We start from the raw sequence: 11,156 nt of genomic DNA, 5'->3' as shown, positions 1-11,156 counted from the left end.
CTTCCTCCTGTTCCCTTGCTGGTGTCTGATGCTGCTGAAAGTCTTCATAATTAAACAGCAGTGCTGCTAAAACTGAGGAAGCTGAGCGATGCTACTGCATGACAGGACTGGGACGTGAGTGAGGTGGACACACAAAATAATAAAAATACTAACTTAGCACCATCACAACACACAAAACCTCCTAAAGCAGCAGCTAAGCTAAAGTCTCTGTTCAGCTGGATTTGCTTTTTGCCTTTTTAATAGTTTGTTTTTCCGGAGTCACAGACAAAAAATAAGAAAAGCTTCTTTCATTAGGAAGCTTATCAAAAACAAATCAGACACAGACTTGAACAGAGCCCAGAGGAAGACGAGCTGCAGAATAATAAAACCCTCATTTGCGTTTCAGCCCTGAAGAAGCTGAAATTGAATTTAAGTATGAAAACTGAGAAATGAGCTAATAAAATATGCAGCAAACTCCCATCAGGCTCTCAAAGCTCGGCGCGCGTAGACAGAAACACGGTGCGTACCTCCAGATCGGGGTGCTGGTCAGTGAGGGTCAGGTCAGACAGCCAATCAGAAACCTCCTTCTCTGGGTCCTGGAACGAGGGAGAGCGTTTGTTAAACTCTGCAGTCGAGTTTCTGTTACTTTGTTGTTCAGCTGGATCTGTGCTTCAGTTCTCACTCTGGCTCCACCTGCTGGTGGTTCAACAGCAAACCCCAACATCCCCCCACTGATCCAACCCACAAGCTGCAGGAACGACTGCGGTTTATTTCTGATTCTGACGTCAGTTCAATCCTCAGCACGTGGTCCATGCAATACAGCGCATGACTTTTTCACCAGAATCACCACGGCAACTAACACATCAGCTATGTTCAGGGTGTCGTTAAAATCAGCCGGATGCAATTATTTACAGCATGTTGGGTGGTTTTACCTGTGGAAGGTAAACCAGGTAAACTTTGCTAAACCCACAGAATGAAGCTCCAGCTCTGTGTGTTTAACCCGGGCTTTACAAAATGTCTCAAAGTTGCTCTGCTTGATGCCGATCTGCTGCTGAGTCTCGTCACACTGCTGGAAACACCGAGCACACACCAAGAATACCTGATCAGCCAATCGCATTCATTCACTGTGATCGGATCTGCACCTGTCCTTCCTGTGGGACCAGAAGCTTTAATGTTTAAATGGACCCAGTTTAAAGTGTCTCAGCTCTAATGTGCAGCCGTCACCTCAGAACCAAACAGCAGCACTGAGCGCGCTCAGAGACGAAATCATTCATTTACCGCTCTGTGCCAGCAATCTGATTAACCTGCGTCTTCATCATTTGTCTGATGTACTGTTAGATTTTTATGTTCTTGATAGATTTTATCGCCATTTATCATCTAATAACGTCTCTGACTGGAGCAGCTGACACTCGCGGGGATGGTTTAATAGCATGTGAGCACCCTCAGAGCCTGAGGAGGAGGCTAAGTGTATAAGCTGTGAGGTGCTCCAGTTCAAATCACGATAGAAGGGCTGGCACCACTGCTCCACCTTCTCGCACATTTCCTTAAATGTGTAAATGTGGTTCACTGACTGCTGCGAATCAGTGGAGTTCAAACAGGTTTAAACCTTCTGAGAGAGCCAGAAAAAGGCCCTGTGAGCAGCTGCTCAGCAGACACAGTGTAAACACAGAGAAGCATTTAGCAGCTAAAGAGTGCCAAGCTGGGTCAACAAAACATCCTCCACCTCAACTTCAAATATCGCCCATCTGCCCGTGCTGTGAGGAGTTACTGAAACTTTGACTCTCCTCCCTCTCCTGCACAGTCATGGTGTTGTGATGCTGGGTTGGAGGTGGACTGGAAGAAGCACTGACGTTTCCCTTCAAAGTGACAGCGTGCTGATGTTACCTGAGGGCCTGACAACAGGAAGCACAGGTGAAGCTTAATGGCACCAAATCAGAGGCTTCCTACAGCAGCACGCTGATGCTGTGCACATGAATGTGAGCAGAGCCGCTCAGAACAGACCTCACCGAGTTCATTATATGCTCTCTCACTGAGTCTGTGATTAATGTCACTTTACCTTCCTGCGCTCCTGACTCCGCTGCACGTTAACGACAACATTAGACAAACTCACCGGCTCCGTGTGAGGAAATATTTTAATGTCTTCAAGGCTGAAGGTTAACCAGGCCAAGGACGGCTGCCTCAGGATCAGCCGCACACACGCCACGTGATCCGGCTCCACCTGCATCTGAGGCACGAACGACAGCAGAGGAAAACCGGCTCAGCAGAATACATGATCCACTCATCCACCCGCCCATCATCCATCCACCCACCCAAGGGTGTTGCCGCCTCCCATCCGTGGCCACTGGTATAACACAAAATACAAAAACTTGGACCAAAGTTGTTGAAGAACTAGAAGCTGCTGTGATTCTGATCAGAACGTTTTCACCAACATTTCTTCAAATCATTCGAGTCCTTTGAGGTCCCGACGAGGTGCAAAAATCACTGCAGCAACAGAACACAATGAATCTCCCTCAAGGCTAAATGTGACGAACACTAAACCCATAAGAAGCGACTGAACATGATTTATGCTATCACAGTTACCGTTAAACTCATCAGCCTCGCAGTGCCGACTCAAGTAAACAGAAATGAAATCTCCATTCACCACCTGCCTCTATTTGCATGGAGAATAAACAGAGGAAATGAAGAATAAGTCACTGTGTATTGTCTCCAAACTTACAAACTTATTGTGAGTTTCTCAGGCAGCCGGCTGGCTCGACGCCACCGCAGCTGAGAGGGAAAACAAACTGGAGCCGGCTGTGGTGGTTTTTATGCCCAGCGGGATGCATCGATTTACAGATCTGACGATTGCGGTTAATCCTCCTGTCATTAGCCGAGGCACAGCAGCTCGGTCTGGCAGCGCAACAGGCGGCACAGTTTTCTCAACTTCTGCCATCAGAAGCGAGGAGGCAGAGCGGCTAACGAGACGCTGCTCTGCGGCCCGTTTCCTCTCGTTTCTTTACGGAGCTGCTCCCAAACTTTGACCTGCAGAGGCTTTCTAAACCTCTGGTGGGTTGTCACACTGCTTTGTGTAGGGCCACTACCTGTAATACTGCAGGTAACACCTGATCACACCTGGTGTGACTAGTTGGAGAAACATTTTTGCCCCTGGGGTCTCAAACACATCTGGTATAATTCAGACATGTGATATCAGCTTCTCATATATTTTGACTTCCTGCCCTGCAGCTGGCTGAAAGCTTCATTTCTGCTGGCTGAGTCATCACTGTCACTGATCTTTATATCAAAGGGTCAGCGTTAGTGTTTTGGCTAATGCCAAGCTGGTTTCTGGTGCTAGATGAGACCATGTTTAGATGAGAGGGTACTATGTAGAGTCTATGGAGACCGACTCTCGGCGCCTCTGCTGGACGGTAGAGGAACTGCAGGTTCAGTGATGATGTTTTTCCTGATGTGAGTTTTGTTATGAGCTGAGAATTGTCTTACGTCTAAAACTGTGGAGGACAATGATACATTTTAAACACACACCGTTATCATGTTTACGTCCAGGGAGATGTTTGTTGGACAGAGAGCAGGAGAACCAGTCAGTGACGTCCATGTTTCAGAGCTGCTGTGGAGTAAGAAACCATCCTTTGTCACTAAGAGCCTGACACTGTTCATCACACCTCCTCACAACAACAGTACTTGAACCCAAACAACCATATTTTTCTAACCCTGAACAGAGCGTGGAAGGTAGAGTAAAAAATCCTGCAGGAAAACGAAACAAGTGCATAGACAGAGATCAATATGAGCTGTGAGCCTCCAGCCTCCTGCACTGCAGAATTTCCAGCTCGCTGAAAACAGACCTCAGCAGCAGATGTCTCAGTTTCTCCTGGTGTCATAAGTGCAGCAGTTTCTTTTAACTAATGGAGGCCATTCCTTAATTATTTAACAATGACCTTGGGATGAGTTTAAAAAAAGGTCTGATATAAAAGAAAACTACTTTTGATGTCAAGGTTCCTCCTCAGCACGCCTGCAGCGTTAAAGGTCATCACAACAGGTGTGGCTCTTTGATGCACCGACAGCGTGAGGACAGGTTACTCTGTTGTCAGTGATCATGTCCAAACTAAGCAAAAACTGTCTAAAAACTAATGCAACATTATATAAAACTAAAAACAAGTTGAATGAAAAGTAGCACGTGTGACCTGTAGCGCTCCCTCACAGTCTCATGTACGACCTGCTGTGAAGGTTTGACTGAGAGATCAGATCATTAGGAAACAACCGGTTTATGCATTTTAAGATAAAAAAGATATGCCTTTTAAATTGTTTATGATGACATGATGCCAGAATGATTTCCAAGCTACATTCAGGTTTGAAATGAGAGGGGTAAAGTTTGAACTCAGAGGAAACGACGTTTTTCTGTACAACAAACTTATCAGATGCTAAACAGGAAACACTGATCATCAAGTGTTGTGAAACGTTCAGGTCTTAATCTTCAGCAGTTTTGCGTTCACTTGAACTCGTGTCTGCAGTCGAATATTTTTATGGCTGCTTTGTCGTTAAACCGTAGCGGTGACTGAAAAGCCAGATTTAAGGTGAGAACAGGTGAAGCCCACCTGCGTCCGGTGAATGGTGTAGTAGTCCTGGGAGCCCCCCTCAGTGTGGGGGTTGTCCATCAGGGGCAGGTCTCTCACGGCCGTGCACCACTTGGCGGGGGCCTCCTGCTCGGGGTTCCTCCTCAGCAGACGCACCGTCACGTAGGCTGTGTAGTAGTTCTTAAAGGTGACCTCCTCGATCTGGAAGAAACGCAGTGATGCAGGAGAAACATCAGCTCCCAGCACAGCACGGATATTTTAGATATTTAATTTCTATTTAAAAAAGACTGAAAACCAGAACTAATGACAGCAGATGTGTTGGATTCAGCACGAATATCAGAAAAAATCTGCAGAAATTTGACCTCCTCAGGGCTCGAGATCACTTTAATTGGAAATATTATTTAATAAGAGCTTCCTTTTAATCTGTGAGTGTATATATTGTAAAAACCTTCCACACAGAGAGAAGCTAAACTCCAGAAGCGCTCCTAATTAAATGCTCTCAACTTTTCCCTTTAGCCTCCGCGGCTCGCTTCAGCTTGTCCTTCATGTCTTCTAGTCACACTCACGAGAACAAAAGCTTTGAATGTTAGCTTTATCTGATGTTATAATCTGATTAAAAGAAACATTAAATTGTGACTTGATTTGTATTTTGCATTTGTTGAAATGTGACTGGAACACAGGGCTGCTGACAGGAATAAAAGAAAGTTTCTTGGTGATGTGCTGGATGAAGTGAAACTTCATTAAACCACGCTGGGCCTGGAAGGGAAATGCCTCCCGTCCATTCTGGGTCTTAACCTATTATCTAAGAAACGCTGTATCTGCCAAATCTCTGCATTAAGGCCTAAACGGAGCGCACAGCTCGCTGCTGAAAACTCCTTTGTGCATTAGTGGCTCCAGGCAGACGCCTTTGAAGCTCGCAGCTTTGAGCTAATGAGGAGTCACTCTGCATTAAAGACGACTTTAAATTAGGACTAAATGCTGAAAAGTGGGTCAGCACCCAAAATGTTTGAAGTCGCTCCCAAGACAGGAGCACAGCTCTCTATTTAAACAAATGCTGTGAGTGCGTGCGCTGCCGCTGAGAGGCCCAGATGGAGGGATGTTCTGCTGCTTTCAGGTTTTTAACTTTGCTCTGGGGGCGAAAAGACAACAAACAGAACTTTAGTGACGTTCTTTCTCCAGCAGCAGAAAATTCACTTCCAATAACGAACACGAACAAAGTCAGGCTGCACGTAATAATTACTGTTACTGAATATATTATTGTGAAATCATGTCATTATTTTGTCTAAGACATGTGAAAAAACAGTAAAAAGCATCTAAGAGTGTCTGGATGCACGTTCAGTAATGCAGGTAATGTGAGAAAGTTGACTGTGTCGGCCTGGACGCAGCGTTTTCTCAGGCCTTATAAACCGTACAGCTGCGTAACAGCCGACACCAACACCACTGACTAACAGTGAGGCCAGATCTGCTTCATGACTGTTAATGTGCAAAACTGCCAATCAGTGAACACGAGTACTATTCACAGAGAGTGGGGACGGCTCCAGTCATGGAGCTGTAAGACGGAGGCAGACAGGTACTGCCAGGCCCCCTCCTCAGTTCAGACATGGTCACTGCCTTCACATAAACATCATTGGTTCAGGTGTGTGGATGACACCTGGGTCAATCAAACCTCAGTGCGATCAGTGAAATGGTGGAACGTCCTAACTTGACAAAACATCAAATTCATCAGGGAGGATATGAAAACTGACAGGGCAGCCTTCTGAGACTGAGATTGATGGGGGACATTTTACAGTCAACGTGAACAATAAACAGCCACGGATCAGTATTTAAGGTGTGACTCTCATCATCCACTGGAGCACCGACGGAGAGAAAGACAACTGCTGCCTAAGAAAAGCCCTTTAACAGGCATAACTTACAAAATAAAAGCCTTCTGTTGAGTGTTTTCATTATTTTTATAGATTAATTATTAGCTTTTCTGTCTGCAGCTTTTCTTTTACCTACAAAAACATCGTTCAGCTCCACTGTGTGTCAGCGCATCATCATCCTTCTTATTCTGGCTGTTGATTGGTTCTTTAGTTGGAGCCGGAGACAGACACCTACTATTATGATCATCATAACTCAATTCAATTTTATTGAACAAAAGCCCAACAATCATATGACCCCCTATGAGCAAGCACTTGGGAAGGAAAAACTCCCTTTTAACAGGAAGAAACCTCCGGCAGAACCAGGCTCAGGCAGGGGCGGGGCCATCTGCTGTGATTGGTTGGGGTGAGAGAAGGAAGACAGGATAAAGACATGCTGTGGAAGAGAGACAGAGATTAATAACAGATATGATTCAATGCAGAGAGGTCTGTTAACACATAGTGAGTGAGAAAGGTGACTGGAAAGGAAAAACTCAATGCATCATGGGAATCCCCGGCAGCCTACGTCTATTGCAGCATAACTAAGGGAGGATTCAGGGTCACCTGGTCCAGCCCTAACTATATGCTTTAGCAAAAAGGAAAGTTTGAAGCCTGATCTTGAAAGTAGAGATAGTTTCTGTCTCCCGAATCCAAACTGGAAGCTGGTTCCACAGAAGAGGGGCCTGAAAACTGAAGGCTCTGCCTCCCATTCTACTTTTAAATACTCTAGGAACAACAAGTAGGCCTGCAGAGCGAGAGCGAAGTGCTCTAATAGGGTGATATGGTACTACAAGGTCATTAAGATAAGATGGGGCCTGATTATTTAAGACCTTGTATGTGAGGAGCAGGATTTTGAATTCTGGATTTAACAGGAAGCCAAAACAGGAGAAATCTGCTCTCTCCTTCTAGTCCCTGTCAGGACTCTTGCTGCAGCATTTTGGATTAGCTGAAGGCTTTTCAGGGAGTTTTTAGGACTTCCTGATAATAATGAATTACAGTCGTCCAGCCTGGAAGTAATAAATGCATGAACTAGTTTTTCAGCGTCACTCTGAGACAGGATATTTCTAACTTTAGAGATGTTGCACAAATGGAAGAAAGCATAGAAGTTGATAAAGCCTCAGGAGGATGTCAGACAAAAAACATGGAGGATGCTGTAGGTAACAGATCATGTGAGGCACTCGGGGGCTCTCTGCGTTTGCTTACATTAACAGGCTTTCCAAACGGGAGGTTGACGTCGACGACACAGACACCGGAGTGAGCCGTGTCTGCTTTGGCATCTCCAATCTGCAGGTAGACCGGAGCTTTGACAGTGAAGTTCACAGGCTTGGTGTCGTCAGGGGTCCCGCTCATCGTCTGGAAGAACAAATGAGAGGTCTGAAGTGAGTGACCTGTCTGCCACACAAGGTGAGTTCCCGCTTCTGTTCTACAGCTGATCTGTGGTTTCTGGACGCTTCTTTACGCACCGTACAGCTCGGACAAACTTTAGGGAGGAATAAAGCTAAACCTGGGCCTAGTCCTGCAGTCTAATGAAAGGATCAGGAGGACAGCTGTCAGTGCTGCAGCTGAAGATGTGCGCGCTCTGTCAGCACCACGGACAGCGACGGCACCGCCGCTGGATCCAGTTAGCACGGAGGCTAAAAGCTCCACAGCTAACCGACGGCTAAACACTGTCGGTGATTTCAGGCTAAAACAAACCGAAGCGGACAAGCTCCGCTGCTTCGGGGCTCACCTGTCCGTGTTTCAGAGGGCTCGCAGTCGGTGGAGGTCAGCTGAAAGATGAAGAAAAGGCCCAAATGAACCGCTGAAAGTCGCAGATGTTGACATGCTAAAGAGAATCAGTTTTGCTTCCTGGTCGTCACCATGGCGACCGGGGCAGTCTAAAAGGGCCAGCAGTATGTCAAAAAATGGAAACCGTCCCGTCAATGGAGCTGAAACCAGAAAATATAAGTTTTTGCTTGAAAAATTATGAAAACTTTTCATTAAGTATCACAAAAGGTGGTGGGTGCCATGATATCAAACTTTCAAAGTAAAAGCTATTGGTTTCTTATAGAAAGACTCATATACTTTAAAATATTTCATACTTTTCCAAATGTTAGTGACAAGAAGTCATCAGGACATTTCAAATAGTGTTGTTCCTACCCCCCGCCCGCCATTACGCACTCGTCAGCATAAAAGCCTTTGGTTAGTTAGTGGAATTTACAAAAGAAAATCCTTCTGTTGACCGGAAGAGTCTTAAAGGGCCAGCAGCCCTCAGAGCGGCAGCAGTCTCCTCACAGATGGAGCCTGTTGTTCAGTTTATAATAATGTGCAGGGGCAGAACGAAGGTGAGTGTGGGCCCCTTAAAAAGTCCCCCCAATCATAAAGAAGTTTAACTGAGGTCCTCCTACTGTTTTCATGACAGCTTGACAGATCACATCCAGCTTGCCTATGATCTCTTTTTATTAAATCAAATCATTCTACACCTAACACTTAAAAAAGAGAAAAAAAAAAGAAATGCAAAGAAACAAATAAGAAAACCATAAAAAAATAAATATTTGAGTCTCCAGTTCTGGTCAGTCTGTGTGATTATAGCCCGGTTTCCTGCTCTTCCTCTTCTGCTGAAGCTCAAAAAAGAAAAAGAAAAAGAAAAGAAAAGAAAGAAAGAAGCTCATCTGCTTCAGGGATGAACTGAGCGCTTCTGCATTCTTTGGTTGTAAGAATGCAGAAGAATAGTTATTTGAGTTCCTGTTGTCTTTACATCACCAAAAGCAGTCTGTCCATTCTCCTCTGACCTCTGATGTCAACAAGACATTTCCTCCCAGAGAACTCCTGCACACTGGATAGACATGAGAGATGTTTGAGCTTCAGCAGGTCACCATGACCACACCGCCAAGTCTAAATACAGTGGGTTGCTGACATGTTATTGGCTGATTACATAGTTGTTGAAATGAGCAGTTGAGCAGGTGTACCTAATAATGTTGCAGGTGTGTACATCATAATCCTGTATAGAAACATGCCTGTACTTATTTACAGACACCTAACACGGGGCCTGTCCTGTGCCACAGTCCAGTTCACAGCTGTGAAAATGTGCCACTGTTCTTTCCTTTCATCCTGTGTGAATGTGACGTAATATTTGGAAGAATTTTTGGTTGTTTGTTGATTGATTTTAATGTATTTTGAATGCATTCATTTGCATTGTTGGTCTCGAGACACTGCGCTGTGACTGCTGCAGCACTGATTTAGTAAAACTCATGTTTCTTTATTTGATTTTGCTTTGCTAAGACGAGTGTTTATATATGACACCATGGTGATCAAATAATAATATTGACCTTAAATTCTTTTTTTCCTAACAAAGCAATGCTTTCCCAAATAATAGCTTTGTTCTAACATTTGTCTTTATTCTTTAAACATTTATCGTGTTTTCTTCTGAATAAACAGCCACGGACACTAGTCAGTGAAACCTGGCACGGAGTCTTAGTTGCTTTTTGTTCATTTTTCTGTCCCTTGTCTCTTTTGCCTTATTTTGAAAGTCAGCTCTTGGTGTGCTCTTCTGTGTTTTTACTTCCCTCCTGTGTATTTCTTGGCCTGGTTAGAGTCTCAGTTCACCTGTTCTCGTTACCCTCCTCTCTGTGAGCTCAGTCTGTGTGTCTTTGTCAGGTTGTCTTCTTCTTATTCAGATCTGGGATCATTTGCTGCTTTTCCTACACTTTGGTCCAAGCTTCCTGTTTAACTCTGGGTTTAAATAAAGGATCTTTTAAAATAACTGCCAGCTACTGATCCCACGAGCTTCTTACTGAAACACACAGTGCATCCAAAACCAATCAAATCACTTGGAAACCACAGAGTCAGCTACCTGATACATTTTCACCTTCATTATTGATTAAAGAAACAGATACAAGTCTGGCAGTTAACTTAGATAATAATATGAATAAAACATGTTTAATAGTTATTTACTGTGCTGTTACACCAAGTGTAAGTCTCATTGTTAGAGACCATCTCATGGTGAGACCATTGAGGGGTAAATATGTCCCAGTTACATATTCCAGCCTGTTCTGTGAGCTCTCACCGACAGCAGATGGCATCCTTACTGCACGGATCTCACCTGCATCATTTTAACGGCCTCCATCTCCTCCTCCAAGAGTCATTGCTTCATTTCTTCTCCACCCTGCACAAAAAACATAAAAACAGACAATCTCTGGTCAAAATGAGATTTGGGTGTGCAGCAGCGGTATCAGGATGAGGCAGCACACCTATGGCTTTATCAGCCGGCAGCAGGAATCAGCTGTTATTAGAGGCTGAGCGCTGAAGCTGTGGACACAGCTGCCACCTTTCTACCTTTCCTTTTACATCTTCCTCTTCTGCACACTGAGGCCGAGTGGTGAAGAGGACTGAAATTAGGCACCGACAAGGTCAAATATAAAACATTATACAGCACATTAATTTTTAAATCGTCACCAAAATTGGCAAAATCATCTTCAGCCCAGGCCTCACAAAATATATCACATATTATTACTGATTTCTGACATTGTTTGACTTTCATAGTCAAAGACAAAGTTTAGCTAACAAACAGGAAGGAAGGCAGGACAAAGACATGCTGTGGAAGAGAGCCAGAGATTCATAATAACTAATAAACATGACTGCAGTCTGACACAAAAACTGTTTTTGTTGTCTATAGATCATGTCCTATTTTAATTCCTGACTTTTAAGCCTTAACGTTTGCATGGTTGAGGGCGTG

At 44.5% G+C, this 11,156-nt stretch overlaps 1 protein-coding gene across 3 annotated transcripts in view; it reads right to left on the bottom strand.

Moving 5' to 3' along the window:
- nicn1 (nicolin 1) overlaps positions 1-10,575 on the bottom strand; it is a 14,868-nt gene extending 4,293 nt beyond the window's left edge. Inside the window, exons 1-6 of one of the 3 annotated variants that reach the window (XM_084929659.1) lie at positions 10,524-10,572; positions 8,172-8,370; positions 7,646-7,795; positions 4,566-4,745; positions 2,090-2,203; positions 507-575 (exon numbers count right to left, since the gene is read on the bottom strand). In XM_084929659.1, the coding sequence (XP_084785785.1) occupies positions 507-575; positions 2,090-2,203; positions 4,566-4,745; positions 7,646-7,792 (510 nt within the window). In that variant the 5' untranslated portion in view covers positions 7,793-7,795; positions 8,172-8,370; positions 10,524-10,572. Of the gene's footprint in view, positions 1-506; positions 576-2,089; positions 2,204-4,565; positions 4,746-7,645; positions 7,796-7,905; positions 8,063-8,171; positions 8,371-10,523 lie in introns of those variants that run through there. The other 2 variants (XM_084929661.1, XM_084929660.1) reach the window with 2 other exon arrangements.
- Positions 10,576-11,156: the final 581 nt, after the last annotated feature.

Source organism: Perissodus microlepis, chromosome 5 (genome assembly GCF_051167445.1).
Source record: "Perissodus microlepis isolate ML-2025 ecotype Zambia chromosome 5, ASM5116744v1, whole genome shotgun sequence".
Taxonomy (NCBI): domain Eukaryota; kingdom Metazoa; phylum Chordata; class Actinopteri; order Cichliformes; family Cichlidae; genus Perissodus; species Perissodus microlepis.
Note: the sequence above shows the minus strand (reverse complement) of the source record. Positions and strands in the feature narration are given on the sequence as shown.